Raw genomic sequence first — 26,514 nt, forward strand, 5'->3', positions numbered from 1 at the left:
GGACCGCTCGCCTGTGCATCGGCTGGGAACATCTCTGCGCTGCTGACCCGTCTCCGCTCGGGATGGTGTCCTGCTGGCCCCACTATGGACTGGACTCTTACTATTATGTTGGATCCACTATGGACTGGACTCTCACAATATTATGTCAGACCCACTCGACATCCATTGCTTTCGGTCTCCCCTAGAGGGGGGGGGTTACCCACATATGCGGTCCTCTCCAAGGTTTCTCATAGTCATTCACATCGACGTCCCACTGGGGTGAGTTTTTCCTTGCCCGTATGTGGGCTTTGTACCGAGGATGTCGTTGTGGCTTGTGCAGCCCTTTGAGACACTTGTGATTTAGGGCTATATAAATAAAGATTGATTGATTGATTGATTTGCTATGGAGGTTTTTTCCCACTCCAGACTGGGCCCCCTTAGGAGCCCAGTCTAGATTGTATTTTTTTACTCATCCTTCCCCATCTTTTACAGGGCGCCTTGTGGCGACATCAGCGTTCCTGTTCTGTAACCCCGTACACTGTTTGTTTGTCTAATCTTGAACGGGTTTGTGCTGAAAACAAAGTTCCGTTGTACTTGAGCAATGACAATAAAGACCTACTTAAGGAACAAAGCTAGTTGAAACTAGTTCAAACAAATAATTAAATGTGGCGTATCCCTTCTTGTCAGCTCTCATATTAAATAGGACTATAAAGAAGAAAAATGGAGACACATAGGTTGTGATGAGGTTTACCTGAGGAGGTGAAGGGTTGATTGTATCCCTGCGCCAGCATCGTGTCGTAAGGAGAGGCTCCAGCGTGAGTCTGCAGCACTTGATTGGTCAAGAAATGATTCCCCAGTGCAGCTGTGTGAAAAAGAAAAATGAGGGATCAATGCTGCCTTGCACGACGGTGTAAAAATAAACTGACACTGACCTCTGTTGAGCGTAGGAGTGCTGTTAACATCAGCGGCGATGAAAGACGACTCTGTCTGTCGTCGGACTGTGTCATTCCACATCCTCCTGATACGACTCTGGAGCGGAAAAATTCAAAAATAGGTCAACAATGAGTCCCTAAGAATGAAGGCAGAGAGTGAGGTGGAGCATGCACCTGTCTGTTGGCTGTGGCTCTACGGCCCTGGCTGCTGCTGTAGCGACTGTTGGAGCGCAACGCCGCACCCTTCACCGAGTCCGGAGAGCTAGATGAAGATGTCCCACAGCACTGGGACAGACGAAGACATTGGCCGTAGTCTTTCTGACCCTAAACACGACGCGAATGATTCTTCTTGCAGGCTCACATGACAAATATAACAACACTGATGCTGACCTTCCGGGCGAGGGTGCAGTGCAGGATGGTGATGAGGACGGCCTGGGCCGTATTGAGAGAGGCAAAGAGGTAAGCCAGGAGGAGAGACGGCGCCGACAGGAACATCAGGCCTGAGGACCAGTTGACACTCTGCAGGAAGAGCAGCGTCAGCGAGCCCACCGCCCACGCCCTACACGCACAAGAGCACACAACATCAATAGAGTGAGAAAATCTTGACTTTTTTCTAGAATATCCTGATTGTAAAAACTCCCGCGGGAGGCAAGCACATTCATTTCATGGGCTTATTTCCCTTTGGAGGTGTTGTGTGTGTGAGAGAAGAATGGCAGCCAAACGCTCATCCCTCACGACTAACACACATCGTGTGCAGCACGCTCTCACAGCACCGACTGGAGCTTTAATTAAAGCAACAGGCCGCACAGCAGCAGAAGGAGCCGTTCTGACGAGCCTGAATTCCAGCTGCTGTCAGGGTGTGTAATTCAGCACTGCTCCCAGTGGACAATGAGGACAAATTGTCACATGCAAAATGTGCCATCATTCAACCTGTGTTGTCTGAACATCAAATTATTGACTCTTACTGAATATCAGACAACAATTTATTTTCTCCTCATAAATCGCCAAAGCTGTTGGGCCAGGTGGGATCATTCTAAAGTCTAGCTTTAGGTCCGGCTCTAAAGCATTACTTTTAAAAGAGACCCATGATCATTCTAATCTACATTTGATGCACTTTTTTGTGGTCTACGCTAGATGATATGTATTGGATATGCTTTGCATGAATTTTGTTCCACAGTCACTTTTATACCAATTTTTTTTGAGTATGTCTGCTAAATATTTGTTCGTGGAGTCGTCGTGCCCAGATTGCGATTGAAACCGTCCACCCTCTCCAAAAGTATCATCATTTATTGTTTGCAAATGCACACTGTTAAATATATATCTGTCGTTTTTTTAATGGTGGTCTTTGTTTTTTCATAGAGAAAACTTCTTGCGACATGCATTTTCTTGCACTGGATCATTTTAGCACACCATGGCAAAGCGTACCTTTGGCATGCTAAAAAAAAGGTTCTGTAGTCTTGATCAGCGGTCCCAAACCACCGGTCTGGGGAGGTCCATTGCATTTGCTACAGGGCCCCACAGAACCATTAAATAATTTATAAACCACGTTTTCACCAACTTAACTTTCACCTTTGTGTGTGTGTGTGTTTGTGTGTGTGTGTGTGTGTGTGTGTGTGTGTGTGTGTGTGTGTGTGTGCATTTATATATATATATATATGTGTAAATATATATATATATATATATATATATATATATATTTACAAATATATATTTATATATATATAAAATATAATATATATATATAATATAATATAATATAATATAATATAATATATATATATATATATATATATGTCTTAATAAGGTTATCCAAAAAATAGTGCTCGATACCGTAGTAGAGCGCAATATATGTATGTGTGGGGAAAAAAATCACAAGACTATTTCATCTCTACAGGCCTGTTTCATGAGGGGGGGTACCCTCAATCGTCAGGAGATTTTAATGGGAGCATTCGCATACCATGGTTTATATAGGGCACAGAGTGGGTGGGTACAGGCTGGCCTAGGGGCGTGGTGATTGGCTCATGTGTTACCTAGGAGGTGTTTCCGTCTATGGCGGCATGTTGTTACAATTTCGCTGCGCTTGTTGAGGGATGACAGGTCTGGACGGTAAATAATAAACAGTTTCTCTTTCAAGCATAGGTTGCATCTTTTATTACCACTATTGTAAGGTGTGCTGGATGCAAGAATTTTCCATGTTATTGAATATTCAACATTATTGTCTTTGAGGTCCCAAATGTGTTTGCTGAGTTCTGTGGTATTTCGCAGGTTTTTGTTCCTGAAAGAAGCCTTGTGGTTGTTCCATCTGGTTTTGAATTCACCCTCGGTTAATCCTACATATGTGTCGGATGTGTTAATGTCCTTGCGTATTACCTTAGATTGGTAGACAACTGATGTTTGTAAGCACCCCCCGTTGAGAGATGCAACCTATGCTTGAAAGAGAAACTGTTTATTATTTACCGTCCAGACCTGTCATCCCTCAACAAGCGCAGCGAAATTGTAACAACATGCCGCCATAGACGGAAACACCTCCTAGGTAACACATGAGCCAATCACCACGCCCCTAGGCCAGCCTGTAACCACCCACTCTGTGCCCTATATAAACCATGGTATGCGAATGCTCCCATTAAAATCTCCTGACGATTGAGGGTACCCCCCCTCATGAAACAGGCCTGTAGAGATGAAATAGTCTTGTGATTTTTTTCCCCACATATATATATATATATATATATATATATATATATATATATATATATATATATATATATATATATATATATTTCATTTATATATATTGTGGTTTATCTGTCATACAGTGCTCAATACCTGCTCTTCAGGGAAACCTGCGGAACAGTCTTGTAGGGATGAAATAGCCTCTGTGTTTTTTCCTGACCTAACATGTATATATATATATATATATATATATATATATATATATATATATATACACATCCATCCATCCATTTTCAGCTGCACTCGGGCGGTAGGCGGGGTACACCCTGGACAAGTCAACACCTCATCGCAGGACATATATACATGTATATGTATATTATATTAGGGCTGTCAAGTAATTAATTGTTTAATCAGACTAATTAAACCCGTGAACTGTGATTAATCATGATTAATCACGCGGTATTTGCTTGCGTAAATAACATTTGCTTAAGAAAATACCACAATATTTGGATACAAATGCAATTTGGTAGTCAGAATGTCAAACAGAAAAAGTTTTTTAAACGTTTAACTGAACTGCAAGTCATAGTTGTCCATGGTGACAGTAAGTATAGTAAGAATTATGTGCACATTTTGAAAGTCAATACCACAGCAAACTAGGTACAGATGTACAGCATATTAATAGATAATGTAATAAAGACACCCATAAACAACTTTACATAGTGCGCCATTTACATTTGCATTTATTGTTGCTTAGTTTAACCAGTTGTTTATACAAATGTAAGCCAGTTTCAGTTAGGCCAGATGTGACGTATGGTGCTATTATTGTGAAGCCGGAAGTGTGGGTGAGAGAGAAGGTGCCTTGACGAGAAGCCAGTGTGTCGACGGGAGACGTGACTGTTGTCAATAAACAAAGTGCCTCTCGATTCCCTCGTTATGGTCTGCTGACGACAACGCAGATCTCTTGTTTTGTGCAAACTACCTCTCATTTGTACGACGTTAGTTGATCTTCCCACACTGCAAAAACTGAAATCTAAGTAAGATTAAATATCTCAAATAAGGGTGATATTTGCTTATTTTCTGTCTGATAAAATAATTCTTCTCACTAAGCAGATTTAATGTTAGAGTGTTTTACTTGTTTTAAGAGTTTTAAGAGCATGAAAAAAAAAAAAATCAATGGCTTTGACACAATTCTGTCTCATAATTAAAACAGATGGCAGCCAAATGGACTTTTCTGTTTTATTTCCAATGAAACAATAGAAAATACGTTCTCATGTAGTAGTACAGTCGGCACAGTACAGTAAACTGACAGTTAATATTTAAACATTCCACATGTGACATTTCAAACTATTTTGAACAGAAATAGTTCTTCAAAATTACAATTAAACATTTTTTGGTCGGGGGCCGGGCTGTATATATGCGCACTAATTGACTGAAAGAGCACGCACTTGGCGCGATGATGTCATGTTATCGATGGAAAAATGCATTTTTAGACCATATGATTTGCCTGAGCGGCTAGGAGACCCCAAGAGTAACAAGCGGTTGCCTTGTTGCCTTTCCATTAAGAACAATAAACTAGTTTTTAGTAGAAGTTTGTTAGTTTCAAGAAATGCAATGCCGAGCGCATATCATTATGTCAAGATAATGGCACTAGCATTTACTTCATTTAAGAATATTTTTCAACATATTGAGCAAAAAGGTCTCTTTTTTTTTTTCTACCAAGAAAAGTGCACTTGTTATTAGTGAGAATATACTTATTTTAAGGTATTTTTGGGTTCATTGAAGTTAGCTAATTTTACTTGTTTTGGAAAGTCTTGACAAGCCAAATTCCCTTGTTCTTTTGGCAGATAATTTTGCTTAGTTCAAATAAAATACCCCTAATTTTTGTAATTTATTTTTCTTGTTTTTGAACACTGACTTTTTGCAGTGCAGATGTTAATGTCCCATCTGCAGAGGTATGTATTAACGCGCTACATTTACTCCGTTACATTTACTTTAGTAACTTTTTGAAAAAAAAATATTGTCACAGTAGTTTTGATGTAACATACTTTTTACTTTTACTTGAGTATTTGTGTGAAGAAGAAACGCTACTTTTACTCCATTATAATGAGTTTCATTGCGATCATTAGATTTATCCATCCATCCATTTTCTACCGCTTATTCCCTTCGGGGTCGCGGGGGGCGCTGGAGCCTATCTCAGTTACAATTGGGCGGAAGGCGGGGTACACCCTGGACAAGTCGCCACCTCATCGCAGGGCCAACACAGATAGACAGACAACATTCACACTCACATTCACACACTAGGGCCAATCTATTGATTTAAACTTGCATATTTATTTTATCAGCAAGCTTTCTTTCGGCAGGCACTGGCACATGACTCTGTTTCGCCATTCCAACGTAAGCTTTAGTGATGTTTGACTCCATTTCACCAATGGCGAGGATCTAATCAGAACTACAAGTACTGAGACACGTTTTTTGGATTTTTCACTGAGAAAAAAGACTTGGTATATTGCAAGGATGTAACGATGAACGGCAAAACTCCCGACGTATTACCCTTTTAAATTAAAAGGATCTAAGAAACTGAGATTGATAACTTGAATTTGACAAACTCATGGCGGACTGACCGAGGTGTTTTTATGGTGCGTTCAAGTACCGCTGAACAGAATAGGACAGACACAACGCTGGCCAAACCTGATACATACTGTAATTAGAAAATATTTTAATTTTTAAGCACTTTTCATTTTAATATATCTTTAACACATAGAACTAAATAAAAAAAACTGCTATCAACATTAACACTGGCCTGACACTTGTTAAAGAAGTAAAGCCTACTTGTTTAACAAACTAAAATAAGACACCTTATCACCTTATCACACTTCTGTATTGCCCAGAACAGGTGGTACAGATTATATTTGTGTGTTGCATGTTCCACAACATAGTAAAACACCACAGGCTGGAGCATATAGTTGTGAAGTAAATTAATGTATCCATGGTAACAACCGGTAGTACACGCAAAATCCTCTTGTTATCAATTCAACGGCAACTAATAATACTCACAATTTTATAGTTTATATTTAGATCAGGCCCTACATGTACAACATTGAAAACATTACATATTTTGCTTTTGTGTAAACAGCTTTTTAAACAGATTTTTTAAAATGACAAAAAACTACTAGCAGGTATTTCTTAATTAAATACAATACTTGAATACAATGTAAATATATGAATGTTACATTATACCTGAATTTACAAAAGTTTATTTTTTAACAAGCTTTCGTTTTAGGATAGTGAAACAATGCATGTAAGTGCAAGAGTGAATGATTATTAACGTTTTAGTAAAGTTCTTTATTTGGTACATCTTGTAGCTGAACAATGCCACCTTAATGCTTCTCTCTTGACTTCTTGTCTTTATCTGTTTACGGTCAAGGCTGTACAAGTTTTCAACTTCTTTTTTTTTTTTTTTTTTTTTTTTTTTTGTCCTGTCCAGCTTCTCAGGCAAATCATATAGTTGATGTAGATGCCCATGTCGGCTGTTCAGATTTACTTTACGAAAGAGAAGTGTAGGATACTTCTCTTGTTGCCTTATTTGTATTTGACTTTATTAAATGTATTTATATTATCATTTAGTGCAGCCGGGCCGGAGCAGGAGGGGATAGAAAGAGAAAAAAAAGAAGACAGAGGGGGAAATTGTGGGGACAAGAGGGGGATTAGACAGAGAGACAAAAACAACAACAACAACAACAATAGAGCAACATCAGCAAATATGACATGTACAAATATGATGGTAAAAGTAATAGCAAATAAGCAGTTAGCGAAAAATAAAAAATAATACAGAAATGACAATGAGCATTATTACACTACAAATGGATCAATACAAATACCAATAGAAATAGCGCTATTGATAATGAACAATACCAATAATTTACCTTTATTATCAACAATACAGTTGTTTAAATGCAACAATACATATACGTAATGATAACTTGAGATACGAAAGAATGCAGAAAAATGGAGGGGGAGAAAGAGAAGCAACCTACATTAACCTTGTAGATTGTTATAGTCACAATAGGTTAAGCTTTGTCAGTGTGCCATGTGTTACACCCAGTTTACCCTAGGGCAACAACGTTAATATATGTTTGATGAAACGTGATTATGTGCATGAGTGTAAGTATGCATATGTACTTGTATATGTACAGAATGTGTATATGTGTTTGTACAATGAATGTATATGTACAGAATGTGTATATGTGTTTGTACAGTGAATGTATATGTACAAGTACAAGTTTTCAACTTCTAAATGTATAATTTTTTTAAAAGGCTGTGTTGTTATTGATTATTAATCAGTTCCTTCACGTTAAATGATGCCTTTTTGCACAATCGTTCTATTTCTATTTCTCTTTGATTATTATATTTCTACGGGCCAACATAAACAAGCTGTGTGCTGCAAATGGTCCTTGGGCCGCACATTAGACATGCCTGGTTTACGCATTTCCCCAGAAAGGATAGGAATTACTAAACTAAAGAAGAGGGTCTGCATGCTCTGTTGCCTTGGCATTCGCTATCAAAAGCTAGGATGCATGCTTGTGGAAGTGCTCCTGGGCCAGCTTCCATACCTCCTCTTTTTTATGATTGCTTTAATGCTTGTGGATGATCCCTGCGCGTCTGGATCTCCACTCCGCGTCGCCTTTAGCGGCCGCTTGTATTGGATTTGCCGAGTATGACGCACAAAACACTGCCTGTTACTTTCTAATTAATGTTTACTGCGTGGGGATTTGGTACGCTTAACAAATACATGTATTGTTACACACCTAATTTTGATGTGTTGATTTAATGACATTATAGGCACATTAATGATATGAACAAGAGGTGCAAATGCACTGTTGCCTTCTTATAATGAAGGCAACACATGACGTGTCTATATTAGCTATAATAGCCTACTATCAAAATGACTATGTGTCGCAGGCTGAAGCAAATCTTTGTTGACAGAAATAATGAAATGGTATATTTATTCTACACATTTTTACAACATTAGAAACCATTAGTAAATCAGAGGCTGCTCAGAAGGTGAGGTAACTCCTGGAAATGACTGGCTTTTAATGGCCAAAAGTATAGATGTGTGTGTCCAAGTTAAAGGAAACGGCAGGGTGTCTTCTTTTAACAGATTGATCACAATCTTTGGCCGGCTAGATAACGTTTGCTGTGGTCTGGAACAACATGGCACACAAACAACTACGACAAATGCAGCCCATATTACATACAGATAATGTGTCATGAAACATGCGAATATAAATTAAATACAAAGAGGATAAAAGTAAAGGAAATAAAATGAGCTCAAATATACCTACAAATGAGGCATGACGATGCAATATGCACATACAGCTAGCCTCCATAGCATGTTAGCGTTGATTAGGTTACAGTCATGCACTGACCAATTATGCCTGATTAGCACTCCAACAAGTCAATAACATCCACAAAGCGCACCTTTGTGCATTCACGCACAGTATGAAACTTTTGGTGGACAAAATGAGACAAAGAAGGAGTGGAATGTTTTACAAGTAAAAACAAACTGTTGCGTCACAGTCCACACTATGGTGAGTTCAAGAACCGCTGAAATTAGTAGGACAAAACGGTGTTCACCAAATACTCTCATCAGTGAAGCATACACACAAACATATCAAACAGTGGGCTTTCTAACAATCGGGAAGGTTTGTGTCATGTTTGTCCTCAAACAAAAACCATACTAAAACAAAAACAATATTTTCCCCCATCTTTTTCCATTTTTGACCCTTTTTTAAAAATGCTTTAGGGAGCCACTAGGGCGGCGCTAAGGAGACGCGAGTTGCTGACCCCTGCTTTAAAGCTACCTTTCACTTAAACCTGAGGATCTCAGGTATTGCACTCATCGTTTCTCATTTAAGGTGAAAACAGCCACATCATTGTGTCAAGTTTGCATTCAGCATATCATTTTTGATAAACACATATATTAAGTTTTTTAAGCATGTTTCTGTTTTAATATCATGCTCATGCTGTAGTTTAAGGCTATACAGTGTGTAGCTCAAATTATGTCAAGCATTTAATTTTCATTTTGTTGGGTACATTTGTTTATTTTCATGATTCAAAAGCTTCGACTTTTTCTCTTCCAAAGTAAATATGTCTGTTTGTGAAATAAACTAAAACAAATAAAATAGAGCTGCTCCGTTATCAAACACTTTGACTGCGCAGTAAACAACTGTAAAATGTTTGGTGGTTTTTCCACCGCATTACTGCAAATTGAAAAACTATTAAAAAACTATTAAACTTTTTTCAAAACGGGCGAGAAATGTTGGAGTAGTAACATGTTGAATTGAGAATTTTGGGAAAACCGGGAATTTTTCCAGTTCAAAAAAACAACTTTGTTTTCATGTCCTGATTAAGAGGAATGTTTTGACGGTGGAACGGCTGAAGTGGGTTGAAAAATGTGGATGGAGTAGTCGGCAGAAAAAAGGGTGAAAATAGGATTTGAAAAACTGGGAATTTTTTAGAACTTGGAAAAATGATCGTTTGTATTTCCAGGATGAATGGAATATGTTGAAGGTGGAATGGTTTGAATAGGTTGAAAAATGAAATCAGGGCATTTTTTTATAATTGTTGATAGAGAGCACAAATTTCCTGAAGAGGCTGAATATTTTGAAATTGGAACGGTTTGAATCGGATAAAAAAAAAATGCAAGAGTTGTGGAACTTTGAAAAATGTCCCATTAATTTCAATGGGAATTTGTAGGGATTCCGGGAAAAGAGGGATTTTTTTTAGAAAATGGTAATAAAGACTTGAATGGTTTGAATGAGTTGAAATGGTTGGTGTTGGAATTTTTCAAAACGGTCGAGAAATGTTGGAGCAGTAACATGTTGAATTGAGAATTTTGGGAAAACCGGGAATTTTTCCAGTTCAAAAAAACAACTTTGTGTTTTTGTCCTGATTAAGAGGAATGTTTTGACGGTGGAACGGCTGAAGTGGGTTGAAAAATGTGGAAGGAGTAGTCGGCAAAAAAAAGGGTGAAAATAGGATTTGGAATTCTGGGAGTTCCTGGAATTTTTTAGAACTTGGAAAAATTGTAATAAATACTTGAATGGTTTGAATGAGTTGAAATGGTTGGTGTTGGAATTTTTCAAAACGGTCGAGAAATGTTGGAGTAGTAACATGTTGAATTGAGAATTTTGGGAAAACCGGGAATTTTTCCATTTCAACAAAACAACTTCGTTTTTTTGTCCTGATTAAGAGGAATAAAATGACGGTGGAACGGCTGAAGTGGGTTGAAAAATGTGGAAGGAGTAGTCGCCAGAAAAAAGGGTGAAAATAGGATTTGAAAAACTGGGAATTTTTTAGAACTTGGAGAAGAAGGAGGAAGAAAGAGAGGAGAAAAAAAGAGAGAAAAAAAAAAAAAAAAAAAAAAAAAAAAAAAACTATTAAACTATTAAAACTATTTTTACAGTAAGATTTTAGAGACTGAGCTTCTTTTTTTTTTTTTACCGTAAAATCTACAGTCTTCCTTTTTACAGTGCAATACTGTAAATTGAAAAACGGCACCACTTACTTTTACCGTACAATTCTAGCGACTTAGCTGCCAGTTTTTTATCGTAAAATCTATAGGAATGGAAATCGAAAACCACTGTATCAGTTCCTTGGAATCGCTTGCCATTTTTTCAACGATTCTCTTCACAATTCCTGTGGGCGGGAATTACGTTATCCTGCAACGTGCAAAGTGAGCAAAGTGACGCCAGGCAGCAACATGGCGCCCAGGCCGTGGAAACACTCTAAAAGTTTGGCTACAATTTACAAGAAAAGATTGCAGCAGCCATACTTGAAGTAATTGCAAGGTAGCTATTTCATCAAAAGGAGGACAAACAAGCAATATGCTGACACATTTGAACACACAGCATGCAATAATTATAAATCAATGTTGAATAAATCTAAGCAATTGCTTTTTTGAGTTTCACCAGTATATTTTAAAGGGAAATGACAATGATTCTTAAAAGTGTTGAAAACGTTACTAAATGTAACATTATTGTGTAATTTCCACATGTTTTATTTTGTTAAATTCTACAGAATAATATTTATTTCTTATACTGCAATTATTTTATTTTTTAAGTTATTTTTTATGCTACATATGTTCCTCTTAAGACCTCACTATAGGCTTTGTAAGGTCATTATCACACCTTTGTGACTGTTTTGTACTTGTGTTGTTTTTCCCGTTTGTGTGGTGTTTAAGTTCCTGTCCAGCAATTGTACTTTGTAGCTTCACTTCCTCTGTCTGTCCACTGTGTACTGGCTCCCACACCTGGCATTGATTGGCAACCAGGACAGACCTATACCCGCTTGCCAATCAATCTCCTATTTCAATGTCGGTCGGATTACTGCTATGCTAATCGCCTCATGTTTGGAGTGTTTTTTTGTTTCCAAAAATAAGTTCCGTGTCTTGTGCCCTTTTTAGCTGCACTCGCCTTCTTTTGTTCTTTTCCCCACTGTGAGTGTGTTTTCTGTTTATATTACATTCTTCTTACTAACCGTATCTTGGGGTCACGTCGCCAGAGCTGCCTCCAAGCTCGTGACAGTCATGTTACTTTTAAACTCGACAACATTGATGCTAATCCACCTTTTTGTTTTCTTTATTTCCAAATAACAATCGATAAGAGAACCGATAAGGAACATAATCCTTAAGCAAAATCGAAATTGGAATGGGAACCGGAAAATTTGATCAATTCCCATTCCTAAAAAAGTACAGAGATTTATAACAGTGTAGAAATTGACGCGCAATTACTAACCTTAAGTTGTCGTGGCGACTGGAGTCCGGCTTCAGGGCGGCGGTGCTGTGCATTTTATGTAAGGTCATCACTAAGATAATAAGGTTGATCTGAGGACAACACAGAGTGAACACTGTAAATACTTTGTCGTCATAAATACATCATTACACTCACTATCTAGTGGCAGGGGTGCCATATAGGGGGAGAAAGTCGCTGGGATGTGAGAACTCTTACCGTGATAATTACACCCACAGGTCCAAGGAAACTCCAAATGAAGTAATTGTCAGTTCTCAGCCAGCAGCTGGACATTCAAACACAATAACACATTAGATTGAAAGTGCACACAGCGCCACTTTAAAACTTCTAATCAATAGTACATGCAGTAGAGATGCGCGGTTTGCGGACACAACCGCGGAGTCCGCGGATTATCCGCGGATCGGGCGGATGAAATTTAAAAAAATAAGATTTTATCCGCTCGCGGGTCGGGTCGGGCGGATTAATTAGATTTATTTATTTATTTATTTATTTTTTTTTTTGCGGGTGGCAGTTAAACCAATTGGGAAATATATATACATAGTTAAATGTTGTTACCCACATACGAAAAACGAGCAGGCACCTGCAGCATATGCCACAACAGAAGAAAAAAAAAAAAAGAGATGGACACTTTTACGGAGCGGAGGGACGCCTCGCCGGGGTCCGGGACCGAGGCTCCTTCCCCCGAGAGGGCCCCACCGGGAGCCGTAGCTGAGGCGATCCGCGAGAAGGGCCCGACGCACGTCCAGGGTCACTACCGCGCCCACCGCACCGACACCCCGCCTCGTCCGCTTTCGCCGCGGCCGGCGTCACGCGCAGCAGGTAAGCAGCTTACCTGCCCGCCACCCCCGTGGCCGGGGGCTCGTAACATGGGTCACTCCGCGCGCTCCGCCCGCGCAGCTTACCTGCTTGCTCGCAAAATGATTATTAGCATTCAGACAGGTTAAAATGTTGCTAAAACCATCACTTTTCTATCAGTCACAGTGACTTTTCAAAACAAAAATATTACAGCAAAAATCATATGGGTTGATTGACATGTTTATTCTGTAAGCTAACTTCAATAGTTTGAAATTATTTTGACAGTTAATGCCAGTTATCCTGTCAACCTTTCACAAGACTTCAATTTGTTAATTGAAAGTATAAATAGTATAAACACTTTTAACAGTATGTCGTGCTGTGAAATACAGCCGACAGGATGGCGCACCAAACACAAAGCAAGGCCATGCTGCAGGAGAACAATTAAGGACTTCTTTCATTTAAGGTTTGTGATAAACCATCAAACTCATTCGTTAAAAGGACTCTATAGTAATATAAAGCGAATTTTTCTGGACATTATCATGCAAGAAAAGTTTATTTTTGGGATCGCGATCACCGCGTAATGATTTTTAAAGGTTGCATTACATTATTAACTGTCCCATGTGATCAGCCAGTGCGATTGGAAGTCCATGCTCAATTATTGCCTCCGTAAATAAAACTTCGGCATTTATCACATCCAAAGAATCTGTTTGGGCGACGAAAAACGTTGAAAGTTTTCCACTTGTATCGCTAGCAACGGCATTAGACTTGTGTTTTTTTGTCCCAACGTGGTCTTTTACATCACTAATTCCTCCGTGTCCGATCGAAAAATCTTGTCTGCACAAGGTGCAATTCGCGTAGTTTTCACCCTTTTTTAAAAATTTTTATTAATATTAGATATATAACAACGGGCGGATGGCGGGCGGATGCAGTTCTGATCAAACATTACATCGGGTGGATGGCGGATGGTTGACGACTTTCTGCCGCGGTTGCGGATGAAATAAATTGCCTATCCGCGCATCTCTAACATGCAGTCTTTGTAGATCAACAGCGACACACCCACTAACAATACTCACAATTTCTTACTTTTTGCTCTTTAGCACTTGTTTGAACGGTCTTTTGCTACCAAATATATGTAAATAAGAACATGCATTTCACAGTTTTCATCAACATACGCAGTTTTTGAGCCGTAGCCTCTGAAGTCAATGGCTGCAGACACAGCCACCACCAGCCCGGGTACAGAGTAGCCACTAAGGTAGAAATACTTCCTCCTGGAGTTCCGTGCTTCGAACACCTCCCGCTGCAAAATGTACAACTCGACTCCTTCCAAACACAACCAGCAGAACACAGAGAGCAAGGAGAAATGCAGCAGACCAGCAATGATGGAACACACCACCTGCAAATATAGATGTAAGATGATGAACACAGTGAGTGTGAGAAAAACATGTCAGAAACAAAACAAAAATGATTTATGGTTTCAGGTATAATAAATAGGAACTCACCGTGTATTGTGTTTTGTTAGCCCCAACAAGGAAGAGAAGCTCAGTGATGAGCAAGTTGGCCCACAAGTTGCAGTGGATGGTGCTGTGGTCAGTGTGCCAGGGTGCCCCCTGGCAGCAGAGGGTAGTAAGACAGGTGGCCAAACACACCAGAGCCACAGAGATGCCCACCCAGGAGACCACATAGACCAGAAGTTCCTCCACTCCCACACCAGACTGTTAAGAGCAAAAAGACATAGCATGTTAGAAGATCATCTTGACTAACATTCATCAATTTTCTATACCGCTTGTGTGCACTAGGCCATGGGTGAACTGGAATCCTTCATTGCTGACTTTGGGGAAAAGGCTGGGTACACCTTGGACTGGTAGTCATTCTCACTTTCACAATTTTGAATTATACGGAATCTACATGGATTTTTTTGAGCCAGAGTCCACGGGAAAAAAAACCAAGCAAGCATAGGGAGAACATGCAACTCCACACAGACACGTTCTAACAGGGATTTGGATTTGAACTTTTGCTCTCTCTGTGCGGTGGACATGCTCACCACAACATTTTTCCCGCGAGGGTTGCATATGGAAATTTGAAGGATGTAAGTGCCACTTTGATACATTATTACATTACAAATGCAAAAAGCCAACTAATGTACATTAATATATGCTAAGCCAGTTAAAAAAACATCCATGTTAGCGTTGTGTTATAGGTGACAAAGAAAATCAGTGTAATCTAATCACTAGGGTTGTCAAAAATAACAATTTAACTCATGCGATTAATCATAAAAAATTTGATTATTCACAAAAAATATTACATCACTGGATGGATATATAAGCAAATTAATTACCAATTTATTTTGCTCCTTTACCTTCTATCTATATCAGGGGTCGGCAACCCGCGGCTCCGGAGCCGCATGCGGCTCTTTGATCACTCTGATGCGGCTCAGCAGCTTACTTGCTGAACTCCCCAATTTTCCCGTGAGACTTCCGGATTTCAGTGCCTCTCGCAGAAAACTCCCGGGATTAATATTCACCGATTTTCACCCTTACAGCTATAATAAGGGCGTGCCATGATGGTACAACATTTGGCGCCCTCTACGACCTGTATTAACAGCGTGCCAGCCCAACACTTGTTATACAATATACATCTTCTGCTTCAAAACGTAAGTGACAGCAAGGCATACTTGTTCAACAGCCACACAGGTTACACTGACGGTGACCATATAAAACAACTTTAACACTCTTACTAATAATGCGCCACACTTTGAACCAAAACCAAACAAGAATGACAAACACATTTCGGGAGAACATCTGCACCTTAACACAACATAAACACAACAGAACAAACACCCAGAATCCCATGCAGCCCTGACTCTTCCGGGCTACATTATACACCCCTGCTACCACCAAACCCCGCCCCCACCCCAACCCTGCTCCCTCACACATCAACTCCTCCCCCCCCCCCCCCCCCCCCCCCCCCACCCCCCCCCCCCCTCTCTCTGTGCGTCGGTTGAGGTGGGCGGGGTTTGGTAGCGGGGGTGTATAATGTGTCCCGGAATAGTTAGGGCTGCATGGGATTCTGGGTATTTGTCCTGTTGTGTTTATGTTGTGTTACGGTGCAGATGTTCTCCCAAAATGTGTTTGTCATTCTTATTTGGTGTGGGTTCACAGTGTGGCGCATTATTAGTAAGAGTGTTAAAGTTTTTTTTACACCCCACCGTCAGTGTAAACTGTGTGGTTGTTGATCAAGTATGCCTTGCTGTTACCTACGTGAGCAAGCGGAAGCCCTATACAACGTGTGGCTGATCAGGCACGCTGGTTGTGGTGGGTGCTATATTCTGTACCATTTGGCACGCATGACGCTGATAAGCGCCATCCATTTAAACCCGCGTGTCACACCAGCTGTCAAGGTCCAAGTAAAGGTGTGGGCAGCATATCTGAGATCCCTGGTTTATACATAGCACAAAGCAAAGAAAAAACTTTGTATGCAGTGTTAATTCATTTAAAATTTCAAACAATTTTTGCGGCTCCCATTGTTATCTATAATTTGTGAAACTGGTCAAAATGGCTCTTTGACTGGTAAAGGTTGCCGACCCCTGATCTATATGAACAATAAAATTACATTTGTGACCAATTATTGGAGTTTTTTTTCGTAGTTAATTGTAACCATGTAAGCAAATTTATACTACTAGTAATACTTGTGATTAATCATGATTAATCCAAATTCAAACGTGTGATTAATCTGATCGTTTGACAGCATTACTAATAACATTTCAATAATCCATCCATCCATCCATTTTCTACCGCTTATTCCCTTTGGGGTCGCGGGGGGCGCTGGAGCCTATCTCAGCTACAATCGGGCGGAAGGCGGGGTACACCCTGGACAAGTCGCCACCTCATCGCAGGGCCAACACAGATAGACAGACAACATTCACACTCACATTCACACACTAGGGCCAATTTAGTGTTGCCAATCAACTTATCCCCAGGTGCATGTCTTTGGAGGTGGGAGGAAGCCGGAGTACCCGGAGGGAACCCACGCAGTCACGGGGAGGACATGCAAACTCCACACAGAAAGATCCCGAGCCCGGGATTGAACCCAAGACTACTCAGGACCTTCGTATTGTGAGGCAGATGCACTAACCCCTCTGCCACCGACGATCTGCCGAGGGCCAATTATTAGACTTAGACTTAGACAAACTTTAATGAGCCACAAGGGAAATTGTTCCACACAGTAGCTCAGTTACAATGATGGAAAGTGTAAGGATGGAAAGGACAATGCAGGTATAAATAGACTAAATATAGCGATATAAAATATAACATATATACATAATATTTACATAATATATGTACAGTATATTATATATACTGATATATTATATTATATTATGTCTATATCATATATACAATACATAACAACTACCATGTACAACATTACAGTATATGTGACAGCTGCAGCATAAAATAGAGAGTAAATCCAGCAGAAAATAGAAAATAGACATTAAAAACAAAGAGAAGTAGCTAACATAGAAGGTGGCAGGTAATAGACAATATTAACAAGCTGCAGGCTAAAATTGGCCCCTGGGCCACACTATGGACCCCTTCTCAAATATTTTCTGTTATGCCCCCCCCCCCCCCCAGGGAGAAGAAAATATTTTGCGCCTCCCCTCCCCACACACACACACACACTCTCTATCCACCGTGACTATAAATAGTATCATTTGTCTACAAACTTGTTATAGCTCTGCATACCATTGTAAGCTTATTAACAATAAAGGAAACAACACGCCGGTCTTTCCTCGTCTCCTGGCATGGTTACAATACAGCCAAGTGCTACAAAAGCTTCATCATATTCCGGTACGGCGAAAACAGCATGTACCTCGAGGTCACACGAGCCCCCCCCCAGGGGGACCCGCCCCACTGTTTGAGAAGGACCAGACTAGACCAACATGCAGGCACAGACAAACATAAAAAAGCATCCTTGAGGTGTTAAGTATATAGAATCCAACTTCAGTTGAATTTCGTATGAGACTAACAGCCTGCAGCTTTTAGAAGCATGTCTCTCACAGATCTTTTAATGGTTATTAATAAACTTCGTGTGAGTAAGAGCAAAAGACTGGATTGTGATGCCACACTACCACAAGTAACATAATTTAATCTGCCTTTCTGATCTGAGTAATCATCCCTATCCTGCGGTTTTCAGAGCAACCGGGTTTAATGAAAAAAAGACATAAGAGATGTTAATTCTGTTCCCACAGTTTTAGTTGTTATGAATGACACTACCATGTCATAAACAAAATGCACATAAGTGACAAGGATGCAGTATGCAAGGTTCTTCTGAAAACAGCAACAATTTATCCCATAGAAAATAATACGCAGAACACATTTGTTTGTTACGTGTAATGCTTTGCCGTACCATAACTGAGACGACATACAAAAACTTTTGGTGAAAATTTTTGCCGAAAACCGAATCATTCGGAAAGTGGGGTAAACCAAAACCGAGGTACTAGTCATTCTGTGCATTTGCATGTTTACTTGGAGTGTGTTTCTTACAGCAGGTTGTTTATACGTCATGAGGACCGCATAGCTGGACAAGTGATTGCAGGCACAGGTTGTATGTGTGTTGTTGGTATGTAACAGGCGGCATCCTTGTGTGGACCACCTGCCACTCCCAGAAGCCCCTGATGTATTCCAAAAAGAACAGTTGGGACCAATGTGGTTATCCTGCTGTGAAGACAACACACACCCAACACAGGAACAACTCTTTAGTGATGTTAAACAGAGTTTTTGTTGTTGCCAGCATTGAATTAGACAGCAGACCTGCAGGTGCCTGAGAGTGAAGACCACCGGTTCAGAGAGGAACACTCTATTGGAGCCTCTGTGCACAGAAGCGGAGATGACGTGGGAGTTGACCACCAGGCGCCTGACTTCTGACCCCTGGCCAAGTCCAAATCCAAGTCGCAGGGTGGAGTTCTGTGTCGTCAGGAAGGAGCCCAAGTTCTTATACAAGGAGAGGACCAGCTTCACTTGGCCTGTACAATGAAGAGAGGAAAAGTATCCGTAAACATTTTTATTTGCGGTTAGTTTTAATATTGAGACGAGTAATACCATTATTGCTGTACTGCTGCAGAGCCACTGCTGAGATCTGCAGGATGCTGTCACTGTCGTAGGAGTGCGGGAATGTTAAGTCCTGTATGTCTGCCTCTGTGTTTAGCACATACACCTCCAGATCTAAACACACAGACGTGTAAATTAGATTTTTGTTTGGAATTTTTTCTAGGTCTGGTGCTTTCAGAGAAAGACAAAAGACATACCGACGTTTGGTGCTCTGTCACTGAATCGGCCTTCATAAAGGTTGTTAGCCAATAGGAATGCTCCTTTCTCTACTGCATCTAGCAGAAGTGATGCAGAGCGGGACTGGTCAGGACCGCTCATGTCCGCCCAGGACACCAAGGCTTCAGGACCCAAAAGGTTATCTACTGTCTGGACCACGGCCTGATAAGGAGAAAGGTACAGCCTGTTTGTGTATTCGTCTGATTGTCCATCCATTATTCTATCAACATCTCTTCATTGACTGTCCAGTCCATCATCCAGCCACCCATCTATTCATCTATCTATAAATCCATCCATCCATCCACCGATCCTTTCAATCATCCATCACTAATCTCTCCTGCCGTCCATTAATCCATCTGGCCTGAGGTTGATTGTCAATAGCTTGAATCATCTGTCTAGTTGTCCATCTGTCTATCCATCATTAATCCATCTGTTCTTTTGTCTACTCTTCCTGTCTGTCCATCTTGCATCTATTCGACTATCTACTAATCTCGATTGCCGATCAGCTATCATCAGGGGTGGTGTAAGAGGGAGAAAAGTAATTGTAAGATCATTTTTAGAAAATAGTAAAACATTAGTCTTTGTTTCTTGGTGGGGCACAAAGTCATATTTTTTCACAGGGTCCAAAATCCTTCATGGCCCCCCGCTGGCTATTATTTATCTGTGTCCGTTATCAATCTATCTCTCAGTCCATTTATCCAATACTTTTTTCTAAGGAAAAATCTGACAATTTGGGATGACGTGGCTCTGGTGGTAGAGCGGACGTGCCAGCAACTTGAGGGTTCCTGGTTCGAGCCCAGTTTCCGCAATCTTAGTCATGTACGTTATGTCCTTTGGTGATCCACAAGGGAAATTGTTCTACACAGTAGCTCAGTTACAACGGATGGAAAGTGTAAGGATGGAAAGGATAACGCAGGTATGAAGTAGACTAAAAATGTACCGTAGAAGCAATATAAAATATAACATATATGTACTATTTACATATTATATATGTATATATTATATTTGTATATCATATATACAATATATAATAAATCCCAATTACCATGTCAATATTACAGTATGTGTAACAGCTGCAGCGAAAAAAAGGGCAGCATAAAATAAAGAGTAGATCCAGCAGAAAATATACATTATAAACAAAGAGAGGTAGCTATAAACAAAGAGAGGTAGCTACTTCACCCTTGCAACCTGCTCAGTGGCCTTGTGGTTAGAGTGTCCGCCGTTAGATCGGTAGGTTGTGAGTTCAAACCCCGGCCGAGTCATACCAAAGACTATAAAAATGGGACCCATTACCTCCCTGCTTGGCACTCAGCATCAAGGGTTGGAATTGGGGGTTAAATCACCAAAATGATCCCAGGGCGAGGCCTCCGCTGCTGCTCCCTGCTCCCCTCACCTCCCAGGGGGTGATCAAGGGTGATGGGTCAAATGCAGAGGATAATTTCACCACACCTAGTGTGTGTGTGACAATCATTGGTACTTTAACTTTAACTCCTGATGGGTCGTGGTTAGCACCTTGCATGGCAGCTTCCGCCATCAGTGTGTGAATGTGTGTGTGAATGGGTGAATGTGGAAATAGTGTCAAAGCGCTTTAAGTACCTTGAAGGTAGAAAAGCGCTACACAAGTATAACCCATTTGCCATTTACATAAAGCAGAAAGAACAATACATTTCTGTCATCTGCCCATCCATCCATTACCTGCACATAAGCCCTGCATGTGCGTTCCCTCTTCTGCAGCTGCAAGGAGAGCAAACACAATTTGCGTCACATATATCCACACTGACATTGTGCTCCTCTTTTCCACAAAAGGTCAAGTACACATCAGCATGAATCTGGGAAGCAATTCACCTTGTTGTAGTTACGTGGCGCAGACTCCTTATTGACTGGTCTCAAAGCTTGCAGCTGGGAGTCCAAAATGTCCAGCAGTTGTTCGATTAGTTTGACAGACATGCTAACATCGCCTGCGTAGATCCGCCCACGGGTCAGGTTGACCAGTTCTCCGGCTATGTTTGCTGCATTCTCTCCGCTTTTAATCTGGAGAGAGGCCACAGTGTGATTTTTTTTAAATTCTTGACATTTAAAGTGGAAGTGGCTTACTCACTGCTTTTTGGGTCATTTGCATGAGGTGTGTGTTTATGTGACTGACCTTCTGTGAAATCTGGCTGACCCAGGGAGAGGTACAGTTAGAGAGGTCAGGCCCTCTGGAGCTCCAGCTCACTGGGGACAACATGCACTGGTAGGATGCAATGCCTGCAGGAGAAGACATACATGGTCAAAAAGAAAGTCTCCTGTGACACAGGCCAATTAACGTTTTATTTCTGCTGGCAAAATCATAGTGATCAATCAAATTCATGCATAAGTTTTATTGATTTGGATAAAAAAATGTAACTAACATATTTTGTTTGAGTAGTCACACATGTACTTTAAGCTATTTCATACATACAACAGGGAAGGGATTCATGTGGCCCCAATGGTTAATCCTTTTGCAATGCAGTCTGCTGAAAATGATCGAAAGCGCCACTCTACATGACAAGAGACGCTGTGGTCAAAGTTGGAATTGTCACATTTTAAGATATTCAACTACTGTCATCTGGCGGCTAAAGTGGGTAGTCCAAGTCCCAATTCGTCACGTTTCATGTGCCGGATAAATTGCAAAGAATGGGGCCAAATGAATCTCCTTCCTACTGTCTTCTCATCTTTCTTGAGTCTCGCGTGAGAAGAAGACAATGGTTAATCATTTTGCAATGCAGTCTGCTGAAAATGATGGAAAGCGCCACTCTACATTACAAGAGACGCTGTGGTCAAAGTTGGAATCGTCACAAAACACATGTTAAGATATTCAACACTCTACTGTCATCTGGCAGCTAAAGTGGGTAGTCCAAGCCCCAATTTGTCACGTTGCATGTGTCAGCTAAACTGCAAAGAATGGGGCCAAATGAATCTCCTTCCTACTGTCTTCTCATCTTTCTTGAGTCTCGCGTGAGAAGAAGACAATGGTTAATCATTTTGCAATGCAGTCTGCTGAAAATGATGGAAAGCGCCACTCTACATGACAAGAGACGCTGTGGTCAAAGTTGGAATTGTCACAAAACACATGTTAAGATATTCAACACTCTACTGTCATCTGGCAGCTAAAGTGGGTAGTCCAAGCCCCAATTTGTCACGTTGCATGTGTCAGCTAAACTGCAAAGAATGGGGCCAAATGAATCTCCTTCCTACTGTCTTCTCATCTTTCTTGAGTCTCGCGTGAGAAGAAGACAATGGTTAATCATTTTGCAATGCAGTCTGCTGAAAATGATGGAAAGCGCCACTCTACATTACAAGAGACGCTGTGGTCAAAGTTGGAATTGTCACAAAACACATGTTAAGATATTCAACACTCTACTGTCATCTGGCAGCTAAAGTGGGTAGTCCAAGCCCCAATTTGTCACGTTGCATGTGTCAGCTAAACTGCAAAGAATGGGGCCAAATGAATCTCCTTCCTACTGTATTCTCATCTTTCTTGAGTCTTTTTCTCATGCAAGAGGAAACACCAATATTATAGATAAAAAATTAATGATATTTAATTGTGATTATTCGAATTTAATCCAAAGCAATCCTGTGATTTAAATTTGTCAATATGTGACAGCACTACTTTTAATGTGATAGGTAGAAATTATGTTCTAAGTCGGAGGTTAGCAACCCACGGCTCTTTAGTGCCGCCCTAGTGGCTCCCTGGAGCATTTTTAAAAAATGATTGAAAATGGAAAAAGATGGGGGGGAAAAACATTTTTTTTTGTTTTGGTATGTTTTTTGTTTGAGGACAAACATGACACAAACCTTCCCACTTGTTAGAAAGCCCACAGTTTAATATGTTTGTGTGTATGCTTCACTGATGAGAGTATTTAGTGAACACCGTTTTGTCCTACTAATTTCGGCGGTTCTTGAACTCACCATAGTGTGGACTGTGACGCAACAGTTTGTTTATATGGAAAATCTTACACTCCTTCTTTGTCTCATTTTGTCCACCAAACGTTTTATACTGTGCACGAATGCACAAAGGTGCGCTTTGTTGATGTTATTGACTTGTTGGAGTGCTAATCAGGCATATTTGGTCAGTGCATGACTGCAAGCTAGTCAATGCTAACATGCTATTTAGGCTCGCTATAAGTACATATTGCATCGTTATGCCTCATTTGTAGGTATATTTGAGCTCATTTAATATCCTTTACTTTTATCCTCTTTGTATATAATTTAGTTTTTCATGTATCATGACACATTATGTCTATGTAATATGGAATGCATTTCAGATAGTTGTTTGTGTGCCATGTTGTTCCAGACCACAGCAAACATTACTACCTAGCTTGCCTAAGATTGTAATACATCTATTAACAACCTGATGTTTCCTTTAACTTGGACACACACATCTATACCTTTGGCCAATAAAAGACAGTAATTTCCAGGAGTTATCTCACCTTCTGAGTAGCCTCTGATTTACTAATGGTTTCTAATGTTGTAAAAATGTGTAGAATAAATATTAAATTTTAACATTTCTGTCAAAGAAATAGTCATTTTTTCACCACCTTAACATTTGACAACCAAACAATTACACAAGGCGAATCAGTAAAGAATCTGGGTATTATCTTCGACCCAACTCTCTCGTTTGAATCACACATTAAGAGTGTTACTAAAACGGCCTTCTTTCATCTCCGTAATATCGCTAAAATTCGTTCTATTTTATCCACTAGCGACGCTGAGATCATTATTCATGCGTTCGTTACGTCTCGTCTCGACTACTGTAACGTATTATTTTCGGGTCTCCCTATGTCTAGCATTAAAAAATTACAGTTGGTACAAAATGCGGCTGCTAGACTTTTGACAAGAACAAGAAAGTTTGATCATATTACGCCTATACTGGCTCACCTGCACTGGCTTCCTGTGCACTTAAGAAGTGACTTTAAGGTTTTACTACTTACGTATAAAATACTACACGGTCTAGCTCCATCCTATCTTGTCGATTGCATTGTACCATATGTCCCGGCAAGAAATCTGCGTTCAAAGAACTCCGGCTTATTAGTGATTCCCAGAGCCCAAAAAAAGTCTGCGGGCTATAGAGCGTTTTCTATTCGGGCTCCAGTACTATGGAATGCCCTCCCGGTAACAATTAGAGATGCTACCTCAGTAGAAGCATTTAAGTCCCATCTTAAAACTCATTTGTATACTCTAGCCTTTAAATAGCCCCCCTGTTAGACCAGTTGATCTGCCGTTTCTTTTCTTTTCTCCTCTGCTCCCCTTTTCCTTGAGGGGGGGGCACAGGTCCGGTGGCCATGGATGAAGTGCTGGCTGTCCAGAGTCGGGACCCGGGGTGGACCGCTCGCCTGTGCATCGGCTGGGAACATCTCTACGCTGCTGACCCGTCTCCGCTCGGGATGGTGTCCTGCTGGCCCCACTATGGACTGGACTCTTACTATTATGTTGGATCCACTATGGACTGGACTCTCACAATACTATGTCAGACCCACTCGACATCCATTGCTTTCGGTCTCCCCTAGAGGGGGGGGGTTACCCACATATGCGGTCCTCTCCAAGGTTTCTCATAGTCATTCACATCGACGTCCCACTGGGGTGAGTTTTTCCTTGCCCGTATGTGGGCTTTGTACCGAGGATGTCGTTGTGGCTTGTGCAGCCCTTTGAGACACTTGTGATTTAGGGCTATATAAATAAAGATTGATTGATTGATTGATGATTTTGATAGTTGGCTATTATAGCTACTATAGACACTTTCGTCATGTGTTGCCTTCATTATAAGACTTGTCAATTTTTGCGGCTTCAGACGGATTCGTTTTTTGTATTTTTGGTCCAATATGGCTCTTTCAACGTTTTGGGTTGCCGACCCCTGGTCTAAGGGAATACAACAGCAATCCAGTTAAGAATCCTGCAGTGGAACGATACTACTAACTCTACACATAAAACAGCGTCAGAATGATACACAAAGACCAACACACAAAATGTCCGCTTTCCCTCAGAGGGAGAGATGGTCTGAGGAAGACAGCTGCGCAGCGAGAGGAAGAATCGACGGGCCATGACTTTAAAAAAAATATAACTACTGTTTCTTGTCTCTCATGTGAAGGGGAGTTCAAAGAGGGGGCATGTGACTACATTTCAATGGGAAACAAGATACACACACACACACACACACAGAAACGCACATTCATACGGTTGACTTACCCAGCGAGCCTTTGGGGCAGGGCCTCTCGACTGTCTCCCCTTTCAGAGTGGGGGGCCACTGCACGCCTCGTGCCACTCTTCCCTCACACCCACCTACTTGACCGGGGGCCCCTGGAGCCAAGGGGACACGCAATGGGGGACGAGGCGTTAGGGGCACCATGGCTGTGATTGGCCTCTGATCAAAGGGCCCACGGTTGATGACGCCCACTGGGTGGGAGGCTGATGGCCGCACCGGAGTCAATGCCACTGTTGCCGTGTAAGAGCGGACAGTCGTCATTAAAGAAGAAAGGGGACCTGGGGGGATATAAAACTTTATTTTAGTTCTCTATATTCCTCAAAGGGTCCGGTGACACCGATCCAATCCAACAGACCTTTAGTGGGTGGCGGTGGTGTGAACTGCAGTGGATATCTCAAAACGTAGTAGTTATTCCACACATACAACTGGTTGTCTCTAGGGTTGTAGTCTATGGAAGAGATGTACTGGTAGGGGTTGGGGAACGGGATCTGAACGGGCAGCTCCTGGCCCCGGCTGGTGTCGTAGGCGTACACCACCATGTCGTTGCCGACCCTTCCGTCTGCCTGCCCCTCGTCGTCCTGGAAGACTGAGCGCACCGCATATAGCACGCCACAGGCCATGAAGGCATTGCTCGCCCCGCGTTTGTCAAAGCCGGTGGCCCACGTGCCCTCGAAGCGCAAAGTGTACGGGTTCACCTGAGGAGCAGGGAAGAGGTGGAAAGGTGAGAGACGACCGTGTAGTTTTCTGCAGCTTGTCCCTCACAGCGTTTAATTTGTGCTACCTGGCTG

General features: G+C 41.1%; 1 protein-coding gene across 2 annotated transcripts in view; it reads right to left on the reverse strand.

The window, feature by feature from the left end:
* The window catches only part of LOC133624494 (adhesion G protein-coupled receptor L1-like), a 117,497-nt gene that overhangs the window by 13,889 nt on the left and 77,094 nt on the right, over positions 1 to 26,514 (reverse strand). For both annotated transcript variants that reach the window (XM_072916416.1, XM_072916417.1), the window contains exons 7-24: positions 26,508 to 26,514; positions 26,082 to 26,421; positions 25,711 to 26,004; positions 21,650 to 21,753; positions 21,352 to 21,537; positions 21,202 to 21,240; positions 19,488 to 19,668; positions 19,282 to 19,404; positions 18,994 to 19,205; positions 18,727 to 18,900; positions 14,686 to 14,898; positions 14,359 to 14,579; positions 12,590 to 12,656; positions 12,377 to 12,465; positions 1,302 to 1,470; positions 1,086 to 1,235; positions 912 to 1,008; positions 731 to 841 (exon numbers count right to left, since the gene is read on the reverse strand). The exon at positions 26,508 to 26,514 is cut by the window's right edge and continues 258 nt beyond it. In XM_072916416.1, coding sequence (XP_072772517.1) covers positions 731 to 841; positions 912 to 1,008; positions 1,086 to 1,235; positions 1,302 to 1,470; positions 12,377 to 12,465; positions 12,590 to 12,656; positions 14,359 to 14,579; positions 14,686 to 14,898; positions 18,727 to 18,900; positions 18,994 to 19,205; positions 19,282 to 19,404; positions 19,488 to 19,668; positions 21,202 to 21,240; positions 21,352 to 21,537; positions 21,650 to 21,753; positions 25,711 to 26,004; positions 26,082 to 26,421; positions 26,508 to 26,514 — 2,777 coding nt within the window. The remainder of the gene's footprint in view (positions 1 to 730; positions 842 to 911; positions 1,009 to 1,085; positions 1,236 to 1,301; positions 1,471 to 12,376; positions 12,466 to 12,589; positions 12,657 to 14,358; positions 14,580 to 14,685; positions 14,899 to 18,726; positions 18,901 to 18,993; positions 19,206 to 19,281; positions 19,405 to 19,487; positions 19,669 to 21,201; positions 21,241 to 21,351; positions 21,538 to 21,649; positions 21,754 to 25,710; positions 26,005 to 26,081; positions 26,422 to 26,507) is intronic.

Source organism: Nerophis lumbriciformis, linkage group LG27 (assembly GCF_033978685.3).
Source record: "Nerophis lumbriciformis linkage group LG27, RoL_Nlum_v2.1, whole genome shotgun sequence".
Taxonomy (NCBI): Eukaryota; Metazoa; Chordata; class Actinopteri; order Syngnathiformes; family Syngnathidae; genus Nerophis; species Nerophis lumbriciformis.